General features: G+C 38.8%; 1 protein-coding gene across 1 annotated transcript in view; it reads left to right on the top strand.

Annotated features, from left to right (window-relative positions):
* Positions 1-19328, top strand: part of SYTL5 (synaptotagmin like 5) — a 256002-nt gene extending 236674 nt beyond the window's left edge. The window contains 3 exon segments of the mRNA XM_043996939.1: positions 1661-1796; positions 7152-7360; positions 9356-19328. Coding sequence (XP_043852874.1) covers positions 1661-1796; positions 7152-7360; positions 9356-9498 — 488 coding nt within the window. The 3' untranslated portion in view covers positions 9499-19328.
* The last annotated feature ends 244 nt before the right edge of the window (positions 19329-19572 follow it).

Raw genomic sequence — 19572 nt, 5'->3', positions numbered from 1 at the left:
GCTTGGGCAAAGGGCAAAGGGACAGCAGAGACATTGCTCTTGGATGGGGAACAGCAAGGAGGCCACTCTGGTTGGTTCTTAGCATGAATAGAAAGTAATGTAGAAGTCTGAAAAGTCAAATTGGAGTCAAGTCATGAGGGACTTTAAATGTCAGAGAAGTTTGTATTTGATCCCAGAGGCAAGAATTTCTTTGGAATTTATTAAGCAGGGTGATGACATTGTCAGACCTGAGCTTTTAGAACATAGCTAGATCAAAGGGTATGCACAGTTTTATAGCCTTTGGGGCATAGTTACAAATTGCTCTCCAGACACAATAGTTTTCCCACATCCCCTCCAAGATTTATCATTCTTTTTTGTGATATTACTCAATCTGATAGGTGTGAGGTGGTACCTCAGAATTCTTTTAATTTGTATTTCTCTAATCAGTAGTGATTTAGAATATTTTTCAAAACTTAAAAAAACCCAAATGTTAAGAGTTGTTTTAACACATAATTAGGGGAAAGCATTAATATATTTTTATAATATTATATATCATATAATATTAATACACTTATATGTTAACACACATATGTGTGTACGTACAAACATAGCTAGTTAATCCCAGTTCTGCCCTTTGGAACAAGGTAAAATAGCTCTGTTTATGATACAGCCTATTGAATATTTGAAGATAATTATTTCCCTCCAAGTTTTCTAGACTTTCCCATTTTCTGTATTTTCATAGTATTCTTCTCTCTGAGGAGGGATGTATATCTGCTCATCATTCAAAGTAACTGCTTTCTCATATTCTTAATTGCAGTCCTACCCACTTCCTCTTGAACCTTTATTTTAGCCCTTTTAAATATGAGAGTTGGTATGCTTTAATGGAAAAACCAATGGCCATGCAGTCAAAAGAGTAGGGTTCGAGTTATGGCTCTATTTATTACTACCTGTGTGACCTTGGGTAAGTCCCTTAACCTCTCTGTGCTCCAGTTTCCTTGTATAGAAAACAAGGGGGTTGAACCACATAATTTCAAAGGTCTCTTCCAGTTCTAGATCATTTGGTGCTAGACATTACATGAAGGAACAGAAATATTTTTGTTTCCATTTTCTTCGAACAAAAATTCACAGGTTTTAGAACAAAGCTTCTTAAACTGTGGGTCACAACCCCATGTGGGGTTGTGTAACTGAATGTGGGAGTCACAAAAAATTTGGCAGTAAATGTTTGATTTATATTCCTATGTTATATATCAATATACCTGGGGTCGCATAAAAATTTCTCAGGTAAAAAGAGGTCGTGAATGGAAAAAGTTTAAGAAGCACTGTTTTAGAAGACCTGAAGGCAGCAATCATTGCTAAACATAAAGATGGTCTCTTTATAGCTATCTGTATGTGTCATTAGTATGAATGATGAATCCCTTGAAGTCACTGCCTCCTTTGAATTCTCTCTGCATATTTCTATTGGACTGGAACGAATTACCATATTTTAAATAATTGTAGCTTTGAAAAGTGCAAATTCAAATTCATGCAGCCATTTTGAGAGTTTCATTATTCTCGCTAATCAGGGTCTATCTACAAATGTATGTAAGTGTACTATATATGTGTGTGTCCTATATTTACCTCTGAATATTTTCTGTTGCATTTTTGAAAAAGCTTCTTTCATTTCTTTTGATGGTTGATGTAGGAAAGAAGAGCTTTAAAAAGGGAAAGAAGAAAGAGCCTTCTTTGCTTTCTGGGGGGCTATTAGAAGTGTTGATCAAAGAAGCCAAAAATTTGACAGCAGTAAAGTCAGGAGGTACCTCGGACACTTTTGTGAAAGGGTAAGTCAAACACACACATACACACATACACATTTCAGGTGATCGATCATTAAGTAAACATGTATTATACACTTACTATGTGAGTAGTGGATAGAATACTGGCCTCAGAGTCAGCAAAACCTGGGTTCAAATCCTGCCACTGAGTACATACTGGTAATGTGACCTGGGGTAAGACACTTGAACTTTCAGTGCCACAAGGCAACTCTCTTAAGAGTATAAATTGAAGGGGCAGCTAGGTGGCTCAGTGGATAAAGCACCGGCCTTAGATTCAGAAGGACTTGAGTTCAAATCCGGCCTCAGACACTTGACATTTACTAGCTGTGTGACTCTGGGCAAGTCACTTAACCCTCATTGCCTCACAAAAAAGAGTATAAATTGAAGAATAGATGTTGATTTGCATTAATGTGTGTTTTTTTTTACTGGAAATTCCCTACTTCAAAATATAGGTTCCTTTTTCCCCCACCAAAAAAAAAAAAAAAAAAAGGAATGTGCAACTGAAGAAGATTGATAGATAAGGGAGGAAAAAAAGATGGAAAAAAAGCAAGCAGGTGGGAAGGAGGGAGGGAGGGAGGAAGGAAGGAAGGAAGGAAAGAAGGAAGGAAGGAAGGAAGAAAGGAAGGAAGGAAGGAAGGAAGGAAGGAAGGAAGGAAGGAAGGAAGGAAGGAAGGAAGGAAGGAAGGAAGGAAGGAAGGAAGGAAGGAAGGAAGGAAGGAAGGAAAGAAAATATTAAATACTTATTACATGCCAGAAACCATCTTAACCACTTTACAAATATTGTCTCATTTGAGCTTCACAACATCTCTGAGAGGTAGGTGCTACCATTTCACAGATGAAGAAATTGAGGCAGACAAAGGTTAAGTGACTTGTCCATGCATCACATAGCTAGCAGTGTCTGAGACCAAATTTAAACTTGGATATTTCTGATTACATGCCTGCACATTATCCTGCCCAACTACCTCTTTGAAGTATTTCGAATTAAGTGAAATAAGCATTGGTCTTTGTGTCAGTTCTCAGCTCTGGCAATTAGATGGGAAAATCATTTAATCTCTATGAACCTCTGTTTTTGTAAAATGAGGATAATAATATTTCAATGAGCTGCTGTAAGCAAAGCACTTTGAGGACCTCAAATACTATATATAAATGTAAGTTACACTAATCTAATCTTGCTATTTCACAAGATGACGGTGTGGGTAGAGAGCTGGCCTCAACACCAAAGAGAGCCTGGGTTCAAGTCACTTAACCTCTCAGTGTTCTTCAAGGTTATATATTGCAGAGGGGGTGCTGACCTGCATTAGTAGAGAGGTTCCTAATGTGGGAGTTCCCGATACTAATGAAATCACAGGTCTAGTCCTTATCCCTTAATGGAACCAAGAGGAGACTTCGCCTAGGGAGAGGGAGCTAGCCAGGAAAACCTAGATTCAAATCCCACTCCTGATTCATACTAGGTGTATAGTCCTGGGAAAGGCACTTCCTCTGAGTGTCTCCAGGTGACTCTCTGCCCTGTCACAAACAAGCATTTATTAAGCATCTACTCCTTTGTACCAGGAACTGTGGTAGCTGCTATAGATTAAAAAAAAATAAAAACCAAAGCCCTCAAACAGTCTTTCCTCTTAGGGATCTTACATTCCAATGGGGGTAGACAACAACTCTATATGTAAGTATGTAGAAAAGAAATATCGATTGCTTAGGGAGGAAGGGAAGTAGCATTTGGAGTGATTGGGAAAGGCTTCCTGTAGAAGGTCATGCTAGAGCAGTGACATGAAGGAAAAAAGGGATTGTGTGAGACCGGAAGAAAGAGAGCATTCTGGATGTGGGGGAGGGTCAGTGCAGAGACGAGATGCCATGTGTGAGAGATGGAGAGAAGCCAGTTTGGCTGCATCACAGAGTATGGGAAGGGTGAGAAGTCCGGAGGGGCTGGAAAGATGGATCAGGGCCAGGTTTGGGAGGGCTCTAAAAATCAGGGTAGTTTCTATTATATTCAAGAGGCAATAGGGATCCACTGGGGTCTATTAAGGAAGAAGGTAATATGTTCAGATCTTCACTAGAGGAAAATCACTTTGGCAAGTGTATCAAGGATAGACTGGCATGGGGGAGAGCATTTCAAAATCCTGGTTGAGAGATGACGAGCATCTAGGCCCCATGCCTGCAATGCGTTCCCTTCCAACCTGTATCTTAGAATCCCTGCCTTTCTTCAAGACTTCTCAATCACCTCCCCCTCCATGAGGTGTTTTCTGGTTACCCCAAATGCCAGTGCTAAGCTCTGTAAAGTCACCCTCCATCTACTCTGCATATAACTTAGAGGAACTGATGTGTTGTCTCCCCTGTTAAGATGTAAGTTCTCTGGGAGCAGATTGTTTTTGCTTCGCCCTTGTATCCCCATCATCTAGGCTTACATGCATAGTAATTAAAGGCTTGTTGATTATCAATTAATCAGCTATATGAATTGAAAGAAGGGATTTGATGCAAGAAATGTTATGGAGGTAGAAACAGTGAGATATGGCAAGTGACTGCATATGTAGGATGAGGAAGAATGAAGAGTTGACATAGTCAAGATCGTGAGGGGGCAGCTAGGTGGCACAGTGGATAAAGCACTGACCCTGGATTCAGGAGGACCTGAGTTCAAATCTGGCCTCAGACACACACTTACTAGCCGTGTGACCCTGGGCAAGTCACTTAACCCTCATTGCCCTGCAAAAACAAAAAAAAACCAAAACCAAAAATAAACAAAACAAAACAAAATATGAAAAAGGGCAACTAGGTGGCACAGTGGATAAAGCATTGGCCCTGGATTCAAGAGTACCTGAGTTCAAAGCTGGCCTCAGACGCTTGACACTTACTAACTGTGTGACCCTGGGCAAGTCACTTGACCCTCACTCCAAAAAAAAAAAAAAAAAGATCGTGAGCTGGTGAGAAGAGCAGAGGTGGCACCTTCAACCATAAGCTGACCATAAGTTGCGGAGAAGTTATTTTGGTAAGACAGTTTCTTCACTGGGAGCCCTTTCTCCCAGTGTAATCATAGGACTGAGAGGGGAAAAATATAGCAAGGAGGGATGACAAGCACCACATAAATATGATATAAATTAGGATATTAGATATGCATGTTTATAACTTCTACCTCGTAAAGGACTAGCCTGCTATACAAGCTAGTGTATTTTGGATCTTTTTTTTTTTCAAAAAAAGTGTTTATTCTATTAGCCACATATTTCAATAGTGATCATCTCCAGGGAGCTCAGGGCTGGCAGAATATTCCTGTGGGATTTCATTTCATTATTGGGAGAAAGAGAAAGAGTGAATTTCTAAGTGTAATGTATTTTTATTACCTTCAATTATCTTTTGATTCTGGCAACATGCAGTATGTATGCTCAGCATGTGTGAGACTTAGAATAGGGCCTTCTTCATTTTGTTCTGGGAAATATTCTGGAAGACAGAATACGCAAAAGCCATCCCCAGACAGTCTGGCTCATCGCTTCCTTAGAATTCCTCCCAAGAGCAATGGAGACTTATAAAGAATTGCAAAGACTTCCAAGAAAGCAGGCAGAGCAAAATTCCATGACACCCTCTTACAGTAATTCACTCATTTTAAGCCTAGGGATCAGTATGTAATGACCTCTATGGTCCATAGAGGCTTTAGGAAGTTTTTCTTAAGTGAAAAGTTTTAAGTTTAGTCACAATGACTCCAAGCCAGAACCAACCAAGCCATTCCCAGTCACTGATCCTCATTGGTGTGGGAATGCAGTCAACAGGTCTTCCAGTCTCAGGAGATACCCTCAATTTCAATGAAGTTGACATTAAAAAAGAGATTATTGGGGGCAGCTAGATGGCGCAGTGGTTAAAGCACTGGCCCTGGATTCAGGAGTACCTGAGTTCAAATCCAGCCTCAGACACTTGACACTTACTAGCTGTGTGACCCTGGGCAAGTCACTTAACCCCCATTGCCTACAAAAAAATTTTTTAAAAAAAAGAGAGATTATTAACCTCTGCTTTGATGCTACCCTAACAATCGAGGAACTTCTCTATCTGACCTGCAGCTGAAACCTTCCCTAGTTGTCATCTTCCTCACTAGAATGTGAGCTCCTTAAGAATGAGCACTATCTTAGTTTTCTTTTTGTAACCCCTGTACTTAGCATAGTGCTTTGTACAAAGTATGGGCAGATAGATAATGTAGAAGATAGAGTGATGGGTTTAGAGTCAGGAAGACATCTACCTGAGTTCAAATCTGACTTCAGACATTTACTGTCTATGTAACCTTGGGCAAGTCACTTAACCCAATTTGCCCCCAGTTTCCTCATCTGTAAAATGAGCTGGAGAAGGAAATGGTATACCACTCCAGTATCTTTGCCAAGAAAACCCCAAATGGAGTCACAGAGTTGGACATGACTAAACTACAGTTGTATAAAGTGATTAATGTGTGTTTTTATTCATTCAGTGGGTTTGCCTATACCCGCATTAGGGAGGCAGTCTCTCTTTTTGAATAAGTTGATCAAGGAACTCTTCCGATCAATTATTTATAAACATAAAGAGTGCAGGTAAGGAAAGTTAATTCAAGAGTCATCTGACCTATTCAGTCAAGCTTTGTACTCTAGTAGAGAGGAAGGGAGGGAGAGGGAATGTTTCCCATTAAGACATTAAAGAAAGGGTCTAAATATCTCCTGCAGCCCATCAATTTTATTATTAATTTTTAAATTTATGTTACATAAATAATAAAGGAAATTATTCTTCCTTTGAAAAGAAGACCCAGTAAGTTTTCTATAACTAGTTAATCTTAGAAGTTAATTTTTAAATTTATTTTATTTTATTTTAGTGAAGCAATTGGGGTTAAGTGACTTGCCCAGGGTCACACAGCTAGTAAGTGTTAAGTGTATGAGGCCGGATTTGAACTCAGGTCCTCCTGACTCCAGGGCCAGTGCTCTATCCACTGCACCACCTAGCTGCCCCGAAGTTAAGTTAATTTTAAAAGAATATTGGTCTTTGGATAAAAAAATAGAAAAGAGAGGGAGCATAAACATTTTTGTAGAACTTATTGGAGACCCACAGAATAAATTCAGATGCAGCCTAACTTGTTCCACAAGTTTAATCACCAATGTTTCTATTCTTGATGGAAGGAATGTATGACAGCAAAGTTGGAAAGGGAAATAGAGGACATTTAGTACCTACCTTTCTATCCCCAAGAAACAAGCCATTCTGCCAATTAAAACCCAAACTAAAGTAGGCATCTGGGGACCAAAACTAGATCAGAGTTGGAGCTGGGAAGAACAAACATGAAAAAGACAATTAACACGGGAATTCCAGATGACTACAGACATGTGAAATCCTCTCTCATCTGGTTGACTTTGTGATTTGTTTTTTCTCCTCCAGGTACCTGCTTCCCGATACCACCAAAGCCACCAAGCACAAAACCCCTGTAATCAAAAAGAACGTTAACCCCCAGTGGAATCATACTTTCCTGTTCAGTGGCCTGGATCCCCAGGATATAAAGAATGTTTGCCTAGAACTGACAGTCTGGGACAAAGAGGCTCTCGCCAGTAACATATTTCTTGGAGGCGTTCGACTGAACTCTGGCAGTGGTAAGTGACTGATTCTGCACATGAGTTGATATAGGATGGTAAAATGATTGCCAGTGCTGTAGTTTTCAGGATTTTAAGAAAGCTCCCTCCAAATTCTCTAAATGAAAATTTTGCCTTTCCCTGCTAATGTTGAAAGTTCCCTTAGGTCAGCATAGTTAGAAGGAAGATGTGGGGATAGGAAGGGTGACCCGAGTGCTTAGGTGGGACCATGCACTGCTTCCACCTATGTTCATGCTAAGAAAAATGACTAGACAGAGATATTGACTGACTCCAAGAGAGCTGAAACATCCATGACATGTAAGGGAAGAAAGCTTAGCAGTATTGCTTTTAACTGGGCTATATATACTATAAACGAGAGAGAGGATGTGAGGAAAAGATGAATAGATGGGGATGAAGAGTAGAGGTGGAGGAGGGGAGCAGGAGGGATTAGGAAAAAGTTGCTACATATTTCTTCCTTGTTTCTCTGCGTGTTTTGGGGGCTGTGTGGGGCCAATAGTAAGAGTCCTAGATTTAGTCATTTTAGACTTAGACTTGGGTTTGAATGCCAACCTCAGAAGCTTACTGATTATATATGACTGATTAAGTCACAATCTCCCAGGGCATTTTAATAAAGGACTTGGATCTGAATCCCATATCTGACACTACCAATATGACTTTGGATAAGTCACTTAACCTTTCAGTGACCCAGTTTCCTCATTTATTAAATCTGAGTGTTAGAACTGATAACTTCTTCAGGTCCTCTCTAACTCTAAAGCCAAGATCCTTTGAGAGAAATGGCCTTGAACACCAGTGGGGGAATCTTTGCAAGTTGTCTGTGGTGTTTATTACTGTGTAATTATCAAATCTGAATACAGGTTATACCCCCCAAAAAAGTAAAAACAAAAAACCAGAACTAAGAACATGCAGGTTTTGAATAGAAGCTTCACCTGTTTCCCATTCTACAACCTATTGTCCTTTTAGAGAGATGACCTGGAGCACAATTGGTAAATGTTGTACATGCTATGGATGAATGGTTATACAAGTGCATCAGAAGGTGTTGCAAAAATTTCTAAGTCACAGGGTTAGAGGAAGAAAAAGCAAAGTCTCCAAGCCAAAGAAAATAGAGAGAGAGAGAGATTGAGAAGGGATCCTGTCTCACAATAAAGCCAGGCTCAGGTCTAGGACCCAAAGGATCCATGGATACTTATACACAATGACTCCTCCCACAATTTAAACACACCCTGACTGGTGCATTTACAGTAAGTCTTGAAGTAGAGAGCATGAAACCGTCAGTCTTTCATCATCCAAGTGGCTAACCCATTTGATTTCATTTTTCCATCTAAGACAGTGTCTACTTGGTTGCTGGCCACTAAGGTAGAAACTACTAGATTGGAACAAGATGGTTGCAAGCCAAATAAATGGTTTCTAGACCTGATGGCAATATAGCATTTGAACTTGCTCTACTAGTATCTGTCTTACTTCCCTCGTTATTTGCTACTAAAAAAAAGCTACTGAAAAATACCTAGACATGTTAAATCACAGTTTTGTAGTCTATAAACTGTTGATTTCCATAGTTAAATCACTTATATCTAAGAGGTGGGGAAAATCTCACTAAAAGGAAAGACTTTTTTCCCCTAAAAGTTATAACAAGTGGGTAAAGTAGCTGAAGTATTAAAAATAGCCAGAAGCACTTAGAAGACATATTATATTCTGGTATTATATAATATAATATAATATATAATATAATTATTATATATTCTATAATTATATAATATAATATATTCTATTATTATTATGTATTCTATATTATATTATATTATATTATATTATATTATATTATATTATATTATATTATATTATATTATATTATATTATATTATATTATATTATATTATATTATATTATATTATATTATATTATATTATATTATATTATATTCTGGTAATAAGACCTTTAGACTGACTGATGAGTTACCCCCTGGCACACTGTGGAAGTTGACCCTCTTCCATTTTTCAGGTATAAGTCATGGGAAGGAGGTGGATTGGATGGATGCTCAGGGTGAAGAGCAGCACCTCTGGCAGAAGATGGCAAACAGTCTTGGTGATTCTGTTGAAGGGGTGTTGATGCTGAGATCTAGCATGGGCAAACGTAGACTCTAAGAGGATATTCGTTCTGCCCAAGGAGGAGTCTCCAGCTGCCAGCCGGGCATCTCTGGTCTCATAGTCTTCTACAGATAGCATGCCTGATTCCAGCAATTCCGTTTCACCGGCATTTTGCACTTAGGGATATCGGGAAAGATGGAGGAAGACTTCTACATCCTGAATGTTTGGGTGCTTTTGTTGTGTGACTTACACAGCCCATATATCTAAATGTCCCCAAGCCAGCATCCTTTTCATTTGCTGTTCAGACAAGTGTCCTCTTTTCATCCAGTATTGTTGAAGAGCAATCCATTCTTGGATTTCAAGAACCGAGAGATTCAAAGGAAATGACAAAAGGTCTTATGAAACTAAGGTGTAGCTATCAGGTGCCCAACCCTTTCCTCATGAGAATCTAATTTTGATTTCTCGCAAGTCTTAGGATTACCTGAGGGTGGAAAGGCAAAGGCTACTGAATTTAACAGGCACAATTACTTAGGGAAGAATCTGTTGACTACCTTCCCCTCTCCACTGGGTGTCCCCATGAGATGGAAGATGGGCTGGCAACCCTTAGAAAGCTTAAGCCAAAAGTCTGACTGGTAGGTTGTGATGAACCTGTTGGTGACCCCTGGCACAAATATGTTTGTCAGCCATACTAACTTCAAAGGAGCCTGAAATTATACCCTATCTATAGGCTTTTGCCCTTTTGTTTACATTTACTTTCCCTCAGTGACTTCCTTGTTAAATGAAAAGAATCTTCAATACCTCTTCTGCCCCGGGGGCAGCTAGGTGGTGAAGTGGATAAAGCACCAGCCCTGGATTCAGGAGGACCTGAGTTCAAATGTGGCCTTAGACACTTGACACTTACTAGCTGTGTGACCCTGGGCAAGTCACTTAACCCCTGTTGTCCCACCAAAAAAAAAAAAACACCATCTTCTACCCCATTATGGGATGGAATAAGCACTGGTATTTAACATGGTCCCTTCCACCTCCCTCTATATTGTAGAATTTTGGGACATTACCCCAAAGATAGATCCTACCATGGATTGATCAGGTATCAAACAGTTGAGTCATAGAGCTTCAGAGCAGAAAAGGATTTCTATGACCATCTAGTCTATTTGACAGATGAGTATTTCAAAGAGATGAAACAGTGAGGCAGAGGACTCAGTGCTCTTGGGGACGTGGGCAGGTCTCCCAGGAGGTACAGAAAGACAGGACACCAAGAAGGCAGGTGAGTGTGTCCAGTTGTATCAATTCTGAGCAGACATGAATGTCGATATCTTCAGGAGTCTTCACCTGCCTCCTTTTTTTAACCTTTGCATTCAGCTTCGTGCAAGCTTCTTTAAGGGTAGAGGATACTTCATTTTGTCTTTGTTTTAAAACATCTACACAGTGCACCTGACACATAGTAGATGGTCAATAAAGACTTGTCGATTATTTGATTAATTTGTCCAGGGGAGAGGGTGGTGTGGAAGGGGAAGGGAATAAGCATTTACGAAATGCCTACTATGTGCAGGCACTGTGCTAAGTACGTTACGAATATTATTTCATTTGATCCTCACAATGCTAGGAGTGGGGTGCCATTATTATCCCATTTTACAGGAGGGGAAACCAAGGCAAACAGAGGTTTAGTGACTTTCTCAAAGGAACACACAAAGTGCCTGAGGCTCAATTTGAACTTCAATCTTCCTGACTCCAGACCCAGCTCTCTGTCCCCTATGCCACCTACTTGCCTTACATGAAGTAGCATAGACTTCTTATGTCCTGTGGAAATAAGGATATTAAAATACAGATATAAAATTTTAGGAAGGAATGGTAGTTACAAAATACAGGGATTTATTTTATAGAGTGGGAAATGCATTAACAAAGATCAGCCTTGAGGGTGAAATGAGAAATCTGCATAGAGACCAGCTCATCAGAGTTCTTGTTTATTTTGTCCTTCATGTTAGGAATCTAGGTTCTCTTAGGGATACCTTTGAAGATGAGGGATGTGTGAAAGTGCAGAGACAACTGACCTTGGAGTAAAGAGGACCTGAGTTCAAGTCCTGATTGTGACATTCACAGGCTGTCACAGTGTGACCACAGAAAATCATTGGAGCAGTGCCCCAGGCCACTTTACAAAATTCTCAATTATAAAGAAGTTAGCAATATGCATGGGTGGAAGGAGTGTTTATACCAGGAATTCTCTACTCTGATATAATTACAGGTGTGAATAACAACAAAAAAAGACTCATGAATTGTCTTAATACATATGAAAGACGTCTGTGTGTGTGACATCATGACAAAAGAAGTCCTTTACTTCAGCAAAAGTAAAAAGTCCAACAGAAAAAAGAACTGACCGTCAGTGTCAACTTTCCAGGGTTTTAGTCCCCAACAGCAAGACAGTCAAGTCACACCGCTCTTTTTCCTCAGTTTGTCTACCTATATAATATTGACCCTTCCTTTCCTGTACTTTGATGGCTATGAAGGTCCTTCAAAGAACAGGCTACTCTGTGCATGTGAGAGTGTTACTTACGAATAGGTAGGTGGTTTGGTAAAGGCTAGAATGATTGTCAGATCCACTCTGGAAAGTTATTTAACCTTCAGGTTCCTGACTCAACCTTGAGAATATATTCAAAAAAGTAACTGATAATATTTGTGATAATAAGGTCCTCACCAGCAGTATTCCAAGGATGCATCTCTTGCTTCTGGAAGATGGAAGCCAACCTGCCCAACCTAATTGGTTTATTGGGTTTCTTCATTATCTCACATCCTACCTCTTCATTAAAACAAAACACAACAAAGGAAATCTTTTCATTACTTTCCATATAAGGAGGAGAGATAAATATGATCTACCTTCAGACCTGATTAAAGTTATATAGTTTATATTGAAATTTTTAGAATGGGATGGAGACCACTGGCTGGTATATAATTCCAAATTATGTCAATGAGATTATCTCATCCTATGGGGAGAGAAGGAAGCTGCTAAGTGGCTCAGTGGATAGAGTGCTAGGCTGGAGTCAGGAAAACATGAGTTCGAATCCAGGCTCAAACACTTACTACCTGTGTGACTTAGGGTAAGTCACTTTTTGCCTACAAGGCAACTAGTTGGTTCAGTGGATACAGTGTTCGGCTGGAGTCAAGAAAACCTGAGTTCAAATCCAGGCTCAGATACTAGCTCTGTGACCATGGGCAAGTCACTTCACCTCTGTTTGCTTCAATCCACTGGAGAAGGAAATGGTAAACCACTCCAGTATTTCTGCCAAGAAAACCCCATAATGGTATGGCCTATGGGATCATGAAGAGTAGTGCATGACAACAACTACACAACAAAAAGGGATAGAAAGGGGATCAGTGTGTTAATATTACTTTATCAGCTTCTTACCTATCTAGCAAGTAGGCAGGGGCCTTTGAAACTAAACTGAGGTTTCAAAAGAAAGCTTTGTGAGTAGTCAGCCACAGCCATAACTGGCCATGTTTCTGTGTTGTGGCTTTTATAAAATCTCCCTCACTTGGTTTCTCTGTGATTTGAAAATTGGTCATTTTAAACTTAATAACATATTAATGCCTACTATCAGGTACTGTCCTAGGCACTAAAAATAGAAACAAAAATGAAAGTCTCCAGGGACTGACTTACCTTATAGAAAGGGAGACAAAGGAGGACCAGAATCACAGAGTATCAGAGCTGAGAAGGATTTCAGTCACCTAATTCAAACCCCTCATTTTACAGATGAAGATAGGGGGATCATGGGAGATTAAGGAATCTGTCTTAACATTGCAAGATTCAAACACAAGTATTCTGCTACTCCAGTGTCTCACACTGCCTCCCATCAGGCTCTATCTCTTCGAAGTAATTGACAGGGGGCAGCTAGGTGGTACAGTGGATAGAGCACCGGCCTTGGATTCAGGAGGACCTGAGTTCAAATCTGGCCTCAGAAACTTGACACTTACTAGCTGTGTGACCCTGGACAAGTCGCTTAACCCTCATTGTCCAGCCAAAAAAAAAAAAGGTGTAATTGACAGATTGATCTTATGATTTATGGTCATCTACATAGTTCCCAAATATTTTTAAAAACGATGCTGGCGGGAAGCTAGGTAGAGCAGTGGATAAAGCAACAGCCCTGGATTCAGGAGGACCTGGGTTCAAACTGGCCTCAAGACACTTGACAATTAACTAGCTGTGTGACCCTGGGCAAGTCATTTAGCCCTCATTGCCCCTCAAAAAAACAAAACAACAAAAAAACACTGCTGAAGAAAGTTGAAAAATATAAAGAATATAAATGACATGTTTTAATGGGATATTAGGTATGAAAGGCAATGCAGCATAGCAGAGAGAGAGCCAGACTGGGAATCAGGAAGAACTGGGGTCAAGGCCCCCTTCTGACAATTATTGGCCTTGTGGCCCTGGGCAAATCATATAACTTCTCAGTGACACAGATAATTCTTTAAGTCCAGAAGCTGCAAACCAGTGACTGATCTGCACTGGAGGAAGGTTTCCTTAACAGAAGGTCCTAAACCATTGAAATCACAGGTTGAGGGCAACTAGGTAGCACAGTGGAGAGTCTGTGCCTTGGATTCAGGAGGACCTTAGTTCAAATCTGGCCTCAGACACTTGGCACTTACTAGCTGTGTGACCCTGGGCAAGTCACTTAACCCCAATTGCCTCACCAAAAAAAAAGAAAAAAATCACAGGTCCAGATCACCCAACCCCAGCCCCCAAATTAGATTTTGACCCTATACCTTTTATCTGTCCTTATCCTTTCACTGGGCTTTCTGTTCTAACCAGACTAGAGTGGAATGGTAGCCCAGAAGCTATCTAGTTCAAATCCCTAATATAACAGATGAGGAAACTGAATTGTCCATGGTGATATAGACAGTTAGCATCAGACTGGGCATTTCAACCCAGGTCCTGTCATTCTCCGCACTGTGCTACCAGGCTGCCCCTCTGAAAGCTGCTGTATGATCAGATCCTGACATCTGGCATTTTCATGGGCAAAATCTAAATAAGCTTCTTAATACGGTGCATCAGACTCCTAGCAGTGGATTATAGCAGAGATATTCTGAGACTTGTTTTGAAATCGTGTACTCGGTTTTGGTTTTTTTTTTTTTTTGGCTCCCTTTTCATATTGAATCAATCAATCGGTGAGCAAACATTGTATGAATCAGACATACCTACTGAAGAGCAGTCAGGTTAAAGGGGATGTTGTCGGATTTAAAAGCATTTTTTTTTCAAATGGCCTTTCAGATAGCTTAGAAGAAGCACCTTATTAAATTTGCAAGCCTCACTTTAAAAGGAAGGCAGCATTTCACTTCTTATGTTATTTCTGTTATTCAATTTGTCCCTTTGAATTTTGTGTTCCCATAAACATTTAAAACCAAAGACATTTTCTGAAAATCAAATTTGATTTCTTCAACCTCTTTTTTCCATTAAAAAAACACACTATGGGGGCAGCTAGATGGCGCAGTGGATAGAGCACTGGCCCTGGAGTCAGGAGTACCTGAGTTCAAATCCGACCTCAGACACTTAATACTTAACTAGCTGTGTGACCCTGGGCAAGTCACTTAACCCCAATTGCCTCACTAAAAAAAAAAAAAAAACACACACTATGTGAAATATATGACCCACCAACCTTTAATTGCTGTTTGACTGAATGAATAAGTCCTAAGTCTGGCTCATTCACAGTAATGTCATTTTTTAGCCAAAAGATCTCTGTCAAGACCTGCTTAGGTATGGGAAGGACCATAGAAGAAATACAAGTGCTCTTCACTTTTAACCACAGTGTGGTCCTGGAGCCTGCATCTTAAAGTACACTGTCCTAATAATGGACCCTGACCATAAAGCTGCTTTTGAAAGCAGAAGGAAAACAGATGTCCATTTATCATGCAACACTGAGCAAGAAGAATTATGAAAATGCATCATTGAAAAATGGAGACTACATATATAACTATGTATAGGCTAGACCTATATGCTATGTGATGGAAAGGTGGCAATATGTGAGAGAACCCTGAATTTTGAGCTGGTTAAGCTTTGTGGGTATGAAGAAGGAATCACAATTAAGCATTTGTTAAATTACAAATTTTAATCTTAGTCATCCCTGAAATGTATTATTGTGTTAGAGCTAGTAATGATTCACATTACTGAAAGTGTTTCGCTTGATAAAAAGGTAAATGTGACAGGTGCATCTGAAAAGAACCGGGTTATATGAAATGTTCTCTTCTAAATTTTATACTGACTCTGTGGCCTGAAGAAAGACATGATCCTTCTCTCTGCCTTAGCCCTCTGTCTTTACTTGATGGGCATTTACTTCCCCAAGAACATGAAAGTTGTTATGCATTCTGAGGAGGAATATTGTTTAGATGAATGATTTCTGCAAACACAGGGGAAAGCTAGGTGGCACAGTGGATAAAGTACTGGCCCTGGATTCAGACACTCGACATTTACTAGCTGTGTGACCCTGGGCAAGTCACTTAACCCTCATTGCCCTGTCAAAAAAAAAAAAAAAGCTGCAAGCACAGCTAGAAAGTGATCCATTTAGCTAGAACCCCATAAATACAAAAAGGTAGAAAGTTAGTCATAATGGCTGGCTTCTAGCAACATGGAATAGTGGGCGATTTTGAGAAAATCCAACTTCTCAATATCTATTTCAAATAGCTATTGAAATATTACATACATATATACATACATAGAAAGAGAGAAGAAATTTTTAAAATTACAAAAGTTTCTCATAATAGGGAAAGTAACAAATAAATAATCAAAAGAAATTCAATTAGACAGAATTGTGCAACAAAAGAAACAAAAGCAAAGATTTCAGAATTTATTGGCATCAACAATGACCTGTAAAAAACTAAAAATATTTAGAGGTGCATTAACATAAATAATATGCACACTGAAGTAAAGAAAGAAAAATAAAATTGCAAATGATAAAATTCAATAACCTGGCTATATCAATGGAGAATATAAATTAAACTATGGATTAACTGAAAAATAGAATTATTTTTGCTAAAGGAAGGACTGGTTAAAGCAATGAAGGAAACCACGAAAACAAACAAAAAAGCTCAGAAAACTATTTAAATAGAAAAAAAATGCTTGCAAGCTTCATAAGCAAGGTGAGAGATCTTGATGACAAGTTCACAGAAAAAACATCAGTGTTAATTAACTCATAATAAAAAGGTAAAGAGAGAATCTGACCACTTTAGAAAATAGTACATGAGAAAGTCTCCAGATTGAGTGTAATTAAGGGACAGAATGCAGACTGACATAATTCAAAGGAAACTATCAGGGCAGAAACTCAGAAACTCACCCAGAAATTTTATCAAACTCTGGAGCTCAAACAACAAAGAGATGATTTTTACAAAGGATGGAAATGAAAAAAAACAAAATATGCCAAAGAATACCAATTTGAAATGCATAGGATTTTTCGCCAAAGATAAGAAATGACAGAAATAACTGAAATGTGCTTTTTCAAAAATCAAGGAAAATTGGATTTCATTTCAAAACATCTATTTAGCAAAAGTTACCATCTTCTTAAGACAAAATATAGTAATGTAAGAACCAGTAAAACAAAAAGATAAAATAACAGTACTTTGTTCAAGAACTCAAGGAATTTGTGGAGGAGTGAATAAATCTTAACAGTTTATCTCATGCAAAAGCAACAATAACACAGAATTTCTCCAGACCATAAAACCCAAAGAGAACTTTACAACCAAATAATAATAACAAAGTTTTTGTTTTAATTTAATATCTCTCTCAATGTAATCACCATATAGTTAAAACAGAATTTTTGTACCTCTTTTTCATCAGGAATAGATGTAGGCTCATCACATGCATTACCAAGTGAGATGACCTTGGGCCATCAGAATACAAAGATACTTAGGAAACTATGTCATAAAGACAATTAGAAAATCAGAAATGCAGCTATGCAAACCCAACCATAAATATAGTAATCTGGACAGAAAGCTACAGAAAATTGGAGAAAGTAGTAAATTTAGCCATAGCTATACAAAGATAGAAACATGGCTAGAAAACTAGAAATCTTTTCAGAAATCTAAAATTACATTCAGAAAGTTTCAGACATGGCCAGGAAGGTCCAGATTGGGTTAAGAGAGATGTACAAAGATAGACAGAAACCTGTAAAAACTCAGCAGCTAGAAGACTACCAACAAATGAGCAAACTAAACACAGCTAGAAATCCAGAGATCTTACTACGAAAGCTAGAAAGAAACACTGCTTGTTTTCTATTAATATCACTGGAAATGGGGGCAGCTAGGTGGTGCAGTGGATAGAGCACCGGCCCTGGATTCGGGACCTGAGTTCAAATCAGGCCTCAGACACTTGATACTTACTAGTTGTGTGACCCTGGGCAAGTCACTTAACCCCAATGGCCATTTAGGAACAAATGGTGCTAGTAGGTGGACAATCTAGCCTGAATACTGCAGAGAGATATGTTACCATTCTGGAGGAACCTATTTCTTAAAAATATACCCTAATGTTGTATAGTATGAGTCAGTATTTCAGTGGATTGTATCTGTGAACATATTAAGATATTTTCACCCTCAATAAGGCCAATCATCACCCACCCACTTTCTCATCCTTTGTAGATCTTGCCCATGCATTCCTGTAAATTCTTGACAAGGGGGTGTCAACTCAAAGTGCTAAAACTGTTAGATCTTTGAGCATTTCATGGATACCAGGGAGGGCTTACAAAATGGTCATTGGTAACCCTGCATTCTCGCCACCTGGTCATCCCATTGTCCTGGTAGTGATGTCCTTAATGATGCTCCTCATATGCAATCCTTCACTGGTAATATGCAAGAGCCTGCTACAATCAACATGTACTTTATTACTGCCTTTTGGGTGACTCCACAACTTGAATTCTTCTGAGACTATAGTAGTCCATGATTTAACATGACCAGAAGAATATCAATTCATGCATCTAGGTCATCTATGTTGAAGGTATGAGGAGGGAAGGGCAAGCTTTTGCAAATGATATTAAAGAACAACCCACATGTAATTTGATTTGATGACATACTGAATATTTTAAGTGAAGCATGTAACGGGGAAATTTATGTTCGCTAAAATAATATACTAGACCTCATTAACTCTTTAGAATTTATTAAACTGCTTCTTAGGACACTTGCTTCTGCACTCAAAGGAGAAAGAAAAATATTTTTAAATAATATTGATTATTTAATAACAAAGGGAAAGAATCGAGTGGGCTGCAAATGTTTTTCTTGGATTCATTAAGAATTCTTCTTTACTTCTCTTTTTGATATTCAGATAGAGAAGAGCTTGACAGTGGGTAGTAAACAAAAATAATAATTAAAAGGGAAATAGTCAATAGTTTGTTATTAAATAAATCCCTCTTAAGAGAGGAAGAGAAACAAATCACTGGGTGAAACTGCATATTCTGCTTTCACTCAGTTTTTTAGAGCACTATTCTTTAAGTTCATTTTTCAGGAGTTGTTAATTTTTGTTCCAAAATGTTTTATTGATGCTTCAGTTATTTTCCAATATACTTCACTCTCCAATGAATCCTCTCTTGAGAAGAACAGTAAAAAGAACCAGAAGAAGGAGGAGGAGAAAGAAAAATGGAAAGAAAAATATTCACAATAATTACAAAATGCATAAAATACGTGTGTAATATCTATTAACATCTATAAAGAGAATCAAGACATATAAAGACCACTGTAACAGGCACTGGTCTTGACCAAGACTTAAAGGGGAGATTTCTCTAGGCCAGAGGTATTGAACATCTTCTAGTGGCCCACAACACTCCCAGTGCAGACTGAATCAAATTAAAATGTAATTAGGAGGGGCAGCTAGGTGTCACAGTGGATAGGGCACTGGCCCTGGACTCAGGAGGACCTGAGTTCAAATCCAGCCTCAGACACTTCACACTTACTAGCTGTGTGACCTTGGGCAAGTCACTTAACCCCAATTGCCTCACCAAAAAAAATGTAATTAGGAAATATTTAGCAAAATAAATAAAAATTCAATAGAACTGGATAATGTTACTATGTGGTTTTCTAAATTAATATATAGTCGGATCACAACCACTGTGATGTAGACTAATGGCTCCCAGTCTCCATTTGAGTTTGACACCATTGCTCTAGACTCCA

The sequence above is a fragment of the Dromiciops gliroides genome, chromosome 3 (genome assembly GCF_019393635.1).
Source record: "Dromiciops gliroides isolate mDroGli1 chromosome 3, mDroGli1.pri, whole genome shotgun sequence".
Classification (NCBI taxonomy): Eukaryota; Metazoa; Chordata; class Mammalia; order Microbiotheria; family Microbiotheriidae; genus Dromiciops; species Dromiciops gliroides.
This window is presented reverse-complemented; position numbering and strand designations above follow the sequence as displayed.